Source organism: Musa acuminata, chromosome BXJ2-2 (assembly GCF_036884655.1).
Source record: "Musa acuminata AAA Group cultivar baxijiao chromosome BXJ2-2, Cavendish_Baxijiao_AAA, whole genome shotgun sequence".
NCBI classification, from domain to species: domain Eukaryota; kingdom Viridiplantae; phylum Streptophyta; class Magnoliopsida; order Zingiberales; family Musaceae; genus Musa; species Musa acuminata.
In genome coordinates, this window is record NC_088339.1 from 752610 (window position 1) to 766284 (window position 13675).

At 37.9% G+C, this 13675-nt stretch overlaps 2 protein-coding genes across 3 annotated transcripts; one reads left to right on the forward strand and one right to left on the reverse strand.

The window, feature by feature from the left end:
- Window positions 1-486: 486 nt before the first annotated feature.
- Window positions 487-6194, reverse strand: LOC135605105 (peptidyl-prolyl cis-trans isomerase CYP22-like). The gene is made up of 7 exons (XM_065094805.1): window positions 5868-6194; window positions 5750-5773; window positions 3209-3296; window positions 2042-2134; window positions 1350-1382; window positions 1002-1058; window positions 487-774 (listed from the first exon to the last, which is right to left on the reverse strand). Exons 1-7 carry the CDS (start codon window positions 6089-6091, stop codon window positions 664-666), a joined length of 630 nt encoding a protein of 209 aa, XP_064950877.1. The 5' UTR covers window positions 6092-6194; the 3' UTR covers window positions 487-663.
- Window positions 6195-8285: 2091 nt separating this feature from the next.
- LOC104000727 (F-box protein At2g32560) lies at window positions 8286-10339 on the forward strand. Of its 2 annotated transcripts, none has more exons than XM_009422843.3 (5): window positions 8286-9374; window positions 9441-9520; window positions 9603-9781; window positions 9848-9922; window positions 10104-10339. In XM_009422843.3, exons 1-5 carry the CDS (start codon window positions 8739-8741, stop codon window positions 10289-10291), a joined length of 1158 nt encoding a protein of 385 aa, XP_009421118.2. In that variant the 5' UTR covers window positions 8286-8738; the 3' UTR covers window positions 10292-10339. The 2 variants fall into 2 exon arrangements, with proteins under 2 accessions (XP_009421118.2, XP_064950876.1); XM_065094804.1 differs by having other exon boundaries at window positions 10119-10339.
- The last annotated feature ends 3336 nt before the right edge of the window (window positions 10340-13675 follow it).

The following is a 13675-nucleotide window of genomic DNA, read 5'->3' on the forward strand; positions in this document are numbered from 1 at the left end:
CAACATACAACGTAAATCGACTCTAACATCTATTAACTCGAACTTGATGGAAAGAACTCGAACTTGATAGAAAAAAATTATAGCTATATTTTTAAAATATATAAATTATTTTAAACATAAATAAATTATAAAAAAATTAAGTAATTTATGATTAAAACTACATACGCTAAAATAAACCTTAACCGTTGATAGAGACGGCACCAAAAGGAGGGCAGGAGGGGGAGGGACAAAAGAATGCAAGGATACAATAAGAGATGGGAAGGCATACAAAGGAGTCAGTAGAATTTAAAAAAACAATATTTTTAAATACATTTTAATTAAATCTTTTCCAATTAATTGATCCCCTTATCCAATAAAAGACCGAGAAAATCAAAGCTTGGCTATGTCAAAGACCAATCAGATTATCATAATTATGACATCAGGAAACTTCGGCACACCCAAAAAAGAAAAAAAAGTTGTTAGACATGTTCAGGTAGAAGCTACACAGAAGCAAAATAGCATACAGGCTAAGTTCATGATACTTGGCTGCTGTAGGTTGGTTGGTGCCATTGCGAAAAATTAAATATTTCTCCTGTCGGTAGTGAGATACATACACCAACCTGACATTCTCAACACCGGATCTCTACAAGTTTCGGATAAATGGTAGACAAATTTCAATACATTCTACATCTCTCCACATTCAGATATGAGGCACGCGAGCTTTGGACGATTGTTTGGTCCAGTAGCAACATTCTCGATCTTCCTAACAACCAAGAGACCTTCTCCCAGAACCCTCTGCAATGGAGAACAAAAACTGATTAAGACCTTAGTTCAAATTGATCTCGTTTTGTGATGATAAAATTCACTGAAGAGCTCGAGTAATGTGAACCACTGCGCTTTGTAAGACTGGCACCATGTAATACTAATGCCATGTAATACTAAGGCTTCGTTCATCAATTTTTCTGTGCTTAAACACCAACTATTGGAGCAACTGAAATAATTTTGAGAAAAAGAAAACTTACCCCGAAGACTACATGCTTATTGTCTAGCCAATCACATTTTGCACATGTAATAAAGAACTGCAGGCACAAGAAACCAAATAAGAAGTGGTCGGAAGTGGAAAAGACATGCGTTTTGCAGAAATACCTTCTCAAGTCTCAATTTAAAGGAACAAGTCAAGCAGAAGTTGAAGCTTACCCTCAATAAAAGGTGTCTTCTATGATTTAACTTTTTAAATTCTCAATCCTATAATTTGCTAAAATAAAAGGTGTTTTCTATGATTTAGCTTTTTAAATTCTCTATCCTATAATTTGCTAAGTCTTAAATCGGAGATATTGAAATCATTGAAGTGGAGTAAGACATACAAATACCTGACAACCATTAGTGTTTGCTCCACTATTTGCCTGCAAAATTATGATACTAATGAGTACAGCAATGAAGTTAATTGCATGTGGAGTTGCATTGGTCTAAAAAGTTATGCCAAGCTGTTACATAGCAAGTGAAGCCTACAAGCTGAAAATGCACCAAACAGGTTCCTTTGTTGAAGATGAACTGCATAGTTAATGACACTCTAAGAAAGTGAAAGGAGAAAAATTACACAATCTTACCAAGATTTTTAACTCTCTACAGATGAGACCGCACAGTAAATATGACTACTAGCAGCAAATACCAAATAATCATAGTGATCAATAATGACAGAATTACAGTTACCAGACACAGAAGCTACTCTAATAAAACGACTTTCTCAACAAGCCTTTTAAACAAGTTAACCATACAAAATTCTTTATTCAATATTTATAAGTGGTCAGTCAGAATATGAAGCCTACCAAAGTACTGCATAGTAAACACATTGCACATGACACACGTGCTACACTATTTAACAATTGCTATATGCAATAAATAAGCTAAAAGAAAAGAACAACAAAATGTGAACTCTGAAAAAAAATAAATGAACAGAAAGGAAGAACTATTAAAACCTATAAATTAGACAAAAAGATCCAAACAGAAAGAACCAACAAAATTCGAGCAATTAATAAAATAAGAGCTGCATAAGACTACATACCATAGATAGTAGGCCAGGACCAGTATGCTTTGCTATAAAATTTTCATCCTCAAACTTGCTCCCATAGATACTTACACATCCACTTCCATCACCCTGCAAAATCATGAACATATTCTTGTCAAATAAGATGAGAGCTTCTTAGATAAAGTAAGCAGCACGAGTCATCATATAGAGGATTATTTTGCATAGTTCACAATGCCATCTGATTCCAATGCGATATAGCAGACCCATATTAGTATGTCCAAGACCAATCCTACTTCAGAAGATCTTTCAGCTGTATGGCTGGAAATGATTGGAAAACAGCATGATTAAACTCAATCCTTGATGACCGATTTTGGCCAATTTTCCAATTTTATAGCCTCAAAAGTAGCAAGAGAAGAGGGAATGAAGGGAACTAGAAGAAGATCAAAGAAAAGACTAAGAACGTGAAAAGAAAACACACTATTGTTTTCTTTTCGTTGCAAGCCGCACATTTTCCATCTACCACCATTTCATCCATCATCATATAAGATATGGAGAAAAGATTATAGTAGACATTTGCCATCTACTACCTTGGTCAATTTTCTATCATTTTATACTCAAAAGGTACTACCTAAGACTTATTAAATATGCAACCTTGAGCATATTTTATTTTCAAAATACACTCATCAATCAACATTCTTAGGCATTTGCTGCCAAAAATATGCTTTCTAGTAGCTCTCATAAAACATTCAAGATCAAAGGGTATATGTTGTTCATACAACAAATGACCGGACATATCCACTTAAATTATCTTGTTTTTATTGTCTCAGCAATATCCTCTTCAATCTGATCCCAATTTTCTTGATTTGCATTTCTAATATTTTCTGCCACTTCAATTATACTGTCAGTTCTGTTTCTAATGTAGAAAAAGTTGTAATACACACATTCCCTCTTCAAGATTGGTCCTACTTATTTTGATAACCAAATTTTGTCCAATTGTAAAAATCCAAGTTGCATTAGTGTGCATCTCAAAAAAAAAAAAAAAAACTAGCATAAACTTCAACATAGCTGTCTTGTTTCAGAGATAAAAGAAAAAATCACAAATGATAAAACTAATCTTAAGAACGCAAATTTAACATTTAGCTGCAGATAAAGTGTGAATAATACTTGCAATGATGTTCGAAGAATTAAAGTTAAGAAACCTACCTTCAGAAAATCACCTGCCTGAATCATGAAGTCCTTAATTATGCGATGGAACTGGCATCCCTTGTAACCAATTGGTAAGTTCGCCTTTCTGCAACACATTATCACGATATGGTTCTTAACAACATAATGCACTTTATGTGCAAGGAATACATCATGATGTAAGAAAAGGTGATACTAGTTATAAAAGTCAATATTGTTCCTACCCTAACTTGAGTTGACCCTTTCAATATGTTTTACGCCCTCCGACCTTCACAATATACAGATGATCTCTAGGCTACCTAGATGGCTGCATGGATTGAAATATAGAAACTTGTTGAGTGTAAGTGTCCCAGTGTCCTTAGATTACTAAATTTGTACTAATGAACACATGCCCGATTATTACCAATAGCAAGATGCTTCCAAGCCCAAGCAGCAGAAAGAGAAACTCCAACTAAGGTGTCAGGCTTGAGAAGAGTCATGGTTCCCCTCAACTCATAGAAAAGGATTTGCATAGAGAAGGGACAGGAACTCTCGAATAAACTGAAAAAGATATCTTAACATTCATGTAAGCTCATTTGATAATAAGCATCATCCAAGTTTCACGTTTGATTTGACCAACCATAGAAGTTAAAAGTGCAATATAACATCCAAGGCACTAAAAAATAGTTCAAAATTTCTCGATGAGTTTTTTAGTAGGAAATCTCATAGGTCAAAAGATAGAAGGCAATTAAATTCTAAAGTTGAATATTTTCCCAAATTAATTTGTCTCTCACGACCAAAACATGGTTAGCATTCTGTAAACTTCGTCAAAACTTGATTGCAAGTGCCTATAGGACAAAGGAGTTCATTGAAATGTTTCTAGACAAGTCACTTAAGAAATAAAAAGAGATAATTGTGTTCATTTGGCATACCGCTTGAAGCAAATCACTCAAACTTTTTTCCCTCATATTCTTCTTCCTCTACGATTTTACATATCATTTTTGAACCAAACAACAGACTAGCAATAAGGCCACCATGTACTCTAAAAGTGCTTTCACTAAAATGCTGGTTTTTATGTCTAGATTTCTACTTGAGTAGAAAGTCCACAGATGTAATTGGATATATGAATATTGATTTTCAATGAACCTGACTTCACCTGGTTTCTGAGGATCTGAATGACAATCAACCAAAGTTGGTTTTCCTAATGTGATAGTAGCTTGGTAATGGTATCTAACAGATATTTTGGCTTCTGACCCCTTAAATCATAGAATTATTCCAAATCATAGGCTTGCAGATGTTCTTATTCTGTAAACACATAATATTTTTAATATTTACTAATTTTTTAAAGTAATTTTGCCTAGGTCAATTCTGCCTGTTTTCCATCAGTTCTTTTGCTCTTTTACATTTTCTCCTTCATAATAAGCATATCTAAAACTTCTACTAGTTAACCACTCCAAAATCATGTTAATTTAGGAACATGGCACCAACCTGAGAGGCTTGGCATTAGGTTAACTGCTGGTCACCAAATTAGGTGAACATGACTTTCAGTACTCAAACAAAGATGTATCCATATAGACTGGAAAGGCTTGGATTAATATCTTCATGCAACCTAGCCGTTATTGATGAAGTGTCAGTCCTAATAAAGTTTATTCCAAGTTGAACAAGTAGTATAAAATTTAAAATGACTTGACTAATTTCATATTAACTCAATACTGATCGAAGCTAAATTTAGGCTCCCAAACATGAACCAACCCACAAGGCTTAGTCCAAGAAAAAGCTAGTAATCGACTAAGGTCAAAGATACTACAAGCTTTTTCAATCTTAGGTTTAAGAATGTAACACCCAAATTCCAAGAAACTATTAGCTCGAGTTCATGATGTTAAGCCAACAAAAGCAAAGAGAAATAAGATCACTTATGTCATCTCAGATGAAGTTTAAATGAATAAATCTCACCACATATGCACCTTATATACAATACAAAGATAAATAACTGATACATACATATACACCTGTACATCAACGAGAACATCTGTAGTTTTAAGATAAGACAATGCAAAGTAAATATTGATGAAGATGAAAAATTTTTGGGCTCTGCTTGAGTAACAACCCAAAGGTATTCTTCAACTACTGTATCTTCTTTCTTTTCTTTTTCCTTGAGCAACATCCACGTTTAATATCTTCATAATATGGTATAAATCAAAGACATCTCAACAGGTATCCCCCACGGGGGTCCACCTCAATATTTTTTCTCTGAGTCATGTGTCTGAACCCTTCATCTACATATTAAGCTGTGGGTAGTGATTTCACAGCCCTAGAACCGCAAATGATGGCCTGCACAATCTCATCTCCTAGTTCTCCAAAAGAGCAATAAGTTGTCTATGAAACCCAACTACCCTTCACCCAATTAATCTAGAAGCCTAAATACTTAGTTTAGAATAATTGGACCTCAACCATATTAATCAACTACCATAAGCCAGAAAGTCCACATTTTGTAAAAAGAACACAGAATAATTCGAAATTAAGACAAGTCTCGCACTTGAAATCTCTCAACTTACAACCAACCGTAAAGTTGATGGTGCTTACCTGTATTCTCCAGTGCAGAACTGCCTGCCATCAAAGCCAATAAACCAATCACCAAATTGAGTCCGTATCCTTTTCATTTAGTATCCCTAAGAAATATCAACAGAAAGAGAAGGGAGACCTAAAGTTTTCAGCGGTCTTGGGGACGATGTCGGCGAAGAGCTCCATCTTGATGCGGCCGGCGGGGATGGACCCGATTGTGACGTCGAAGAAGACGATGGGGTTCTTCGGGTTGGGAGGCCTTAGGTGCCACTCCACCGCCACGGTCGGTGTTGCAGCGGCAGCGGCAGCGGCGACCACGACGCTATTGTTGTTGTTGTTCGTTGCAGCGCCGCCGGAAGCCATTGCAGCGCGCGAGAGCGAAGGAGGGTATACGAGGGAAGACGAAAGCCGAAGGGAAAACCGAGCCGGAGGCACAATTCAGATGACGGTTCTAGAAGACGAATGGAGGCACAACCCTAAACTTGGATTGGGCTTAACTTCGGCTCGACTCGGCCTATTTGGACGACCGATTGCAGTCGCCTTAGGCAATCATGTACTTGGATTGGGTTTAACTTGGGCTCGGGTTAGCCAATTTAGTTGGAGGAACCGATTGCAATCGCTTTTGGCAAACTTGAACTTGGTTCAAGTTCAACTTGTACCTGGGTGGACCAAATTGGAGGATCAATTGAAATCCCCTTAGACAATACTTGGATCGGGTTTAACTTGGGCCTGGGTTAGCCAATTTGGTTGGAAATCGTTTGCAATCGCCTTAGGTAATCCTCAACTTGGATTGGGTTCCACTTAGGCTTAGGTTGGCCAATTTGAAGGATCATTTAGAGTCGCCTTAGGCAATCCTTTAGGATTGAGTTTCAATTGGGATTGGGTTAGCCACTTTTGAGGGTCGATTCCAGTAGCCTTGGGCAACCTTCAACTTGAATTGGGTGGTTCACCTTGAGCTTGGGTTGATCATTTTGAAAGATCAATTGCAGGATAATTTATTATAAAGAGCATATTATAAGTGTTTAGTGGCCTAAAAATATGTCACTTGCAATATATACATGCAATTAGACCCTTATGTTGCAAGTGGAGTTAAATTTAATATGAAATGTGTTGCATTTAATTTTAAAATAAATTTTTATTTATATATTCTTTGTCTTCTTATAATTGTGGATTAGTGTAAGTGCCCCAACTCTATACACTAATTGTTCTCTTTTTTTTTTGTTCCTGATAACAACATGTATTAAAAACAAGATAAAATAGAGTATAAAATTAGTCTTTACATGTCAACTATATCTACCACCTTTAATAAGAAGAGAATGGGAGAATAAATGAGGATGGAGTATGGATAAGGGTATTTTTTATTACCTATACAAATATTGAGTGGGGACTAATAGCATATTCCTCATCTTGTCCGTGTACTCATCCTTGCCGGCCTAATTAGTAGGCTTGAATGTTTAGCTCACCATATTCAAATCAAATTGGATTGAGTGTTAGTTGAGTTGATTGAGAGTTAATTTACGAGTAATTTTTTTTATTTAATTAAACTAAATGAAATAATATTAACACCCTTTTTCCCATGACCTATGTGTTGGAGGATTGGATTCAACATTCAACCATTATTATTTATTTATAAATTTTATATTATTAATTTAATTTTAATAATTATTTTATTTTTTTAAAAAAAATAGATTAATTAGAATAATATTGAGTACCTAAGTTCCTTGACTCTAATGGATTTTCTATCCTCGTCTCTATTCCTATTCCATGTAAATGATGAATGAAATAAAAAATGAATTGGGATAAGACGAGAATAAGGGAAGCACTCCGCACTTGTCTCATCCGTATCTTTATCTATAGTAAATAAAAAAATAACTAGAGGATCATTTTCTGTTCAAGCAAGAGGATTTAATAATATGATGCTCCTAGGATTGATTCACTTTATTTTCCTCTCTCTCTCTCTCTCTTTCTTTCTCTATATATCTATAATTACATAAGCCTCCTCTCTCTCTCTTTTTCTTTCTCTATATATATATATAATTACATAAGCCTAATGTGGGGTCTCAACGGCTAACCTAGTGTTGACGAAAACTAAGATAAAATTTATTTCTCAATATAATTCCGACACTTAAACAGTAATAATTGATAAACATTTTTATAATAAATTCAATGAAAAAATATTCTATAATATAAAATAAAAATATATTATTTAAATATTTTATATTAGGATTTATACGACTCAATTGTTGATCGAGACATATCCTCTCCGTACTGAATGTGCTGCCACATGCCAAGAAATAATTAAGATAAAGATTTCTTCTATCATGATGCACGTTACCTCCCGTGGACACAAGCTTGATTGTGTCCATGGACACCTTTTTATTGTTGATCGAGACATAGACACAAGCTTGATTGTGAAACATACCCAGTAAGGTAACCTAAATGAAAGCTCCAAGACACGCAATCATGAGCACCGTAGGAGGTTAAGGGGGATGGTGTTCAGTCAATGGAACCTGTGTCTGACCCCTCTCCTCTCTCTCTCTCTCTCAGGAATTAAAGGTTGGTACTAGTTTGGTGGGAAGGAGTTCCTGCTGGAGCTGAGATCTTTTTCCTGTTCAGCTCCATCTCCTCTTCTTTATCTGAAAGGAAAGAGTCCCAACTTCATTTGGAGCTCAAAGACTCACCATCTCCCCCAGTTATTTTAATAGCTTGGCTTTTTCTTTGTGATACGCAAAGTTGGTAACCTCCCGATCGTAGTTGATAGTTGCACCTAATTTAAGCTACTCCCAACAATCCCAATCCGCTCCTCGAGTTCGCAGATTCCAAGATTTCCTTGCAGATAAATCTGATATCCTAATCCCATGGCATCTATCTGTGCAACATCTTTGTTATCCGTGTAATGTCGAACAAACTTCTTGTACAAGGAGAAGATTCCTTGCAGGATTTATATACATCTTACATCGATTCTCTTTGTCCTCAGCTCCTGTGACTTTCCTTCTCCTTGCTGCTCGTCATGTCCAAGGCCTCACCCCCTGTCAAGTTCCTCCCTCCATGGGCGTATGAACTGGGACTGTTACTTGCGCTCATCTGTCGAGAACTTTTGTGCTCGCTGATCGATTTGATGAAGAATTGCTGTAGAGTTAGCACTAGTGTTTCTTGCAAGAAGGCCAGCACGAGCAGGAAGAAGAGTGCTCCAAGAAGTGAAGGTTCAGAGGAGAGGACGGCGGAGAGGGGGACGAATATCCTGGATCTGCCTGAGTTGACTCTGGACTGCATTCTGGAGAAGCTCTCGCCGAAGGAGCTGGTGACGGTGGCGTGCGTTTCTAGGTGCCTGAGGGACAGGTGCAGGAGCGATCATCTCTGGGAAAACCACATGAGGAAGAAATGGGGTCGGTTGCTGGGCGAAGCGGCACGAAGGGCGTGGGAGTCCTATGCAGCTTCGAGGAAGCACGCTTTGGGTTCTGCAACTCTCGTCCAACACACGAAGCCCAAGAACTGGATGGGATACCTCTTCTCCAGGTCCAACTCGGATGCAGATAGAAGGCTTAACATCGTCAATAACACTTCGCCGGCAGATGTGACAATGAGTTGGTATTCAGCACTGGAGAGTGGTAGACTTTGGGTACCTGCACAGATCTGCAACAGAGAGGTACCAAGTATTCTTGATGCTATGTTGTTCTCTTCTGGAGTTGCTCATCGTTGAGGATTTGTGCAGAATGGAAATGTGGGGTTTGTGCTGTCTTGCTACGATGCTGAGCTTAGATATGATCGCCATTCTGACACTTTCTACGCAAGGTGCATAGCGAACTCCTCCACACTGCTCTGTTTCTGCTGAGAAATTATGTAGCTTTCATTCAAGATGGAGTCTTCTGCATAGGTATTATCCACATGGAAGCAAAGCTGTACAGGAGGAGGAAGGGGTTTCGTGGAACAGAGTAAGGGTTCCTCCTGTGGATATCTCTCCCCATGAAATCCATGTCTCTGAGTGCTTAAGTGAATTGAGCCCAGGAGATCACATTGAGGTCCAATGGAGGAGGAGCCAAAAGTTCCCTTGTGGTGAGTTCCTCTTTGTCATATGTCAGATCATGAAATCTGTGAGTTACTGTTTCTTTCCATTTGCAGGTTGGTGGTATGGAGTCATTGGTCATCTGGACTCGTGCGATGGTGATGAGCAGCAGTGCCTTTGTAATCTAAGTGGTGAGATGATCCCAAAATTACATTCATCTTTTATATCATCTCAAGTAACCTAAAGAGATCACTCCTGCTTCCTTCATGGGATGCATTCTAACATGCATACAACATAAGATTATATGGGTTGAATGATTGCATCCTCTGACTACTTTCTTGGCAATTTATGGATTGGGTGTTGCATTGAAAGATACGATCATACTAGAATTCAAACAATACCCACCTGGATCAAGATGGCGGCGGGCAACAGTGAGCAGGAAGAATCATGAAGAAGGGAAAGGGAATGAAACGACCGGTTTCTACGGAGGGATCAGGAAACTCCATTGCAAGGATGAAATATGCATGTGGTTGCGGCATTGGCCTGAAGAATCCTTATGATTGCTTGCTCTTGTTCATGTCCAGTATGATCTCTCTCTGCATTCTTTACCTTGGTTGTGCCAACATGGAGATTCGAGAAGACGCATGTCTTCAGTGATTTGTTTTTACGTAATGTTAGTTTAGGAAAAAACCGATATTTTGATATGCTGACCGTGATGTAGATAGCAAGCAATTAATTTAGCCTAATTCTTTCGCTAGTTCATCAAGCATTATGTTGAAGATACTCTATTAAGAGTTAGGAGTTTGTTTTTCGTGATGGTTAAGAGAAGCGAGGACCACTTCCCCCTTGCTCTGTCTCCCTCCGTGCCGCCCAAACCTTCAGATCCAGGCAAGTTTGTTTGATCCCATGTATCATCTTTTTCGACCATTCCTTATCAGATTTCTCGGGCCTCCATCCTTCATCATCATCATCACCCTTTACGGGCAGTATAGGATATTTGCTGCATAAATCTTCAATTGTGAAGATCAAATCTTCCTCTATCAATTTTATGCTCTTCCAAGAAGAGAAATTTCTCAAGTCCCTCCCCAATTCATGGATCTTAAATCTGATTTCTTTTTTTTTTCTCTCCTGTTTTCATATGGATGCGGATGCTGCATTTGGGGTGATATTTACAACTCATACGTTACGTTGGATTCATCTGTATATTTTTCCTATTGAATATTGGAATGAGGAATCTCTTTTTCATATTCCTCCTTACTTCGATGGGCCAATCCAATCAATCTTAGATCTCTTCGCTTTGAAAGAGATTGATTTGCTTACATATGTATTGAAATCAGCATTACCAAAACCCTTATACAGATTATTTGGATTGATGAATCTTACCTGCATATTTTTCAGGTTGTTTCCTATAAATAACATTCTTTAATTTGCTACCGATGTGATTGTCTTGGTCATCGTATTGTTATCTATTATTAATCCCCAAATTCCTCTCTAACTACATCCCTTTCCATGCCATCGAGTTTCAAGGATGGACTTCCTTCCTTGACTAGAGAAAAAGAGGATGAGTCTTCAGTTTACGGTCCATGGATTTGCGTACAATAAATGTCGTTAGTTTCGGAAAAAATCTTCAGCAAAGTCATCGTCATTGGAAACATCATGTAGGCATCCGGAAGGTTCAACGTGTGCAACTCACATGATGGAACATCTTGGTACCTTTAGCGGATATTCGACGTTGTTAGTGGCACCACTTTAGCACACTAATTCCCCAAACCACTGTCATACATCTCATACCTTTTTCCTTTCTTTCGCTAACTGTTAGTTTCTCTAGCATCTGTAACACACCTTGCAACTTTTCCCCCCACATGGATGGCACCGACCACCTATTCCACTTCGTCTAACGAGGGACAATCTCGAGCATTAAACCAATCGGCCCCTATCAAAGGGCTTTTTAAGCAAAACTCATATCATAATAGCTCACTTACCTTAATCAAAGTTCTAATAGAACGTGGATTAGGGCTGTCCTCAACCAAATTAGGCCAACCATCAAACAAAGGGGTGCAACAGTCCTACAAAGAAAGTACTAACTGCCTATGCCTTATAAAAAAAGTCCTTAAAACCTTAAGGACTTGGGGCATCGACCACTCTATGAAATAAGAGATGTGCTCTAATCTAAAACAATCAAAGAAGTCTCGAACAAGTGCTCAACTGACCCTAACTATTCCAGTATTAAGAGAGAGAGAGAGAGAGAGAAAGAGAGAGAGAGAGAGAGGAAGGAGAAGGAAGAAGGGAAGAACTCTACGAGTTTCTTCTAGTCACAACCTTCTTCCTTGAGTTTCGGCAGCCAAAGCTCTACAGCAAGCTATGCCCAACTATTATCAGAAGCCCCCAAAGCATCTGCCTACTATCCAAACCTTTAAAGAAGATTTCAACAATGAGAGAGAAGGAGACCAAAATCGGTAGTGTTATGTAATCTATCTGAGAGCACTTATATACTATCCAAAGACAAGTCTAATTGTTTTAATTTAATTACTTTAAGTCTAATAGTTAGCACTTTCACTTGACAAGTAATAGGGGTTGTTTTCTTTCAATTTTACGCTTGATCTTTAGTGATAGTAATCACCCTATCAAAACTTTCACTTGGATAGTGGTATTGAGTCAATAGATTATGAAACTCGAACCTGGTATGAATAAGATAGTATAAGAGCAGCAATCTTGTGGATTGTGACCATGAGATAAGAATACAAAGAGTCTATTAAAGAACTACAAAAATTGGAGTTCACATTGTGCTCACCCAAAGAAAGAAGCACAGATGGGATGACGACCAAAATTCTTGGCTGACATTACTGGCTAGATAGAGATTGTGATGAGCTAATGCAAGCCCAAATCAACCCCACTATACAAGACAACCAAGAGAAGAAGGTCTCCATCCAAGACACACAACCGCGAAGAAGATGCTGCCAAATAGAATATCATAGTAAGGGCTCACCCTTTCAAGTTAAGGCTCACATCAATACGTTAAATCTCAAATTTTGATAATAAAATTAATTGATGAGTTTATAATCTAATCTATCTTTTGAGTGACACAGGACTAACTTCAATTAGAAAAGATAAATCGATTAAAGCAAGATGAATTGATCATTGGGCCAGAGTAAAATATGTCAAGAGATTAGACGTCGAGTCGGAGGATCGATCGACGTATTGGCAGAAGGTCTTCATGCCATGAGTTCAAGTATCAGGTCGAAGGATCGGACATTGCGCCAAAAAGATCGAAAGTTGCGGGAGTCAACATATCGATTGGGCAATACCCCAAAGGAGAGGACGATGCACTGAAGGATCGGACGAAGCATCGGATGAACCATTGACATGCCAAGCAACGTAGGATTCATGTTTGTAATTAATTATGTCTAGATTGAGTTAGCTTAGGTCTAATTGAGTCGATATTGGGGTGAAACAATACCAACTCAATCATCAACTAATTGGGCCTGAATTAGGGCTATTTTATGCCAAGTGGAAGGCCCATTCAATGACCTATAGCTAGCCCAAGCGGTGGCACCACCAAACTAGGCAGTGGTATCACCCAAACACAGTCTCTCATACTATTGCAAGCGGTGGTACTGTTAGGACATGGAAAATCCAAGATAAGATCTTTTTTGGCTTTATTTTTTAAGTTATTTATGGTCTATAAATACCCTAGTTATTTTTGCTTGGTAGAGCATGAAATTGAGTAGAAAATGGGGGAAAGAATACTTGAGAAGAAAAAGGAAACTCTCTTAGGGTTTAGAGTCTCTTTATCTTAGAGTTAGAAATTTTCTAAGGGAGGAGTGAGGTCTAAAAGAGAGGTGTAAAGGTTCTCTCTGAGCTTGTGAAAAGGAGAAAGAGTTGTAAGGGTAGTTGATCTTCGCCCATTGAAAGAAGATTGGTAATGGAAGCTGGTGGCCTCGAGT

Bases quoted from the DNA above. Each gene is read 5' to 3' on its own strand.
- LOC135605105 (XM_065094805.1), bottom strand. From the start codon at position 6,091: ATGGCTTCCGGCGGCGCTGCAACGAACAACAACAACAATAGCGTCGTG. The intron at 2,135-3,208 runs GTAGGTTTCTTA...ATGATTTTGCAG, and splicing joins AGGCAGGTGATTTTCTGAAG to GGTGATGGAAGTGGATGTGT. The intron at 775-1,001 runs GTAAGTTTTCTT...TCTCCATTGCAG, and splicing joins ATAAGCATGTAGTCTTCGGG to AGGGTTCTGGGAGAAGGTCT.
- LOC104000727 (XM_009422843.3), top strand. From the start codon at position 8,739: ATGTCCAAGGCCTCACCCCCTGTCAAGTTCCTCCCTCCATGGGCGTAT. The intron at 9,375-9,440 runs GTACCAAGTATT...GGATTTGTGCAG, and splicing joins CACAGATCTGCAACAGAGAG to AATGGAAATGTGGGGTTTGT. The intron at 9,521-9,602 runs GTGCATAGCGAA...TCTTCTGCATAG, and splicing joins TCTGACACTTTCTACGCAAG to GTATTATCCACATGGAAGCA.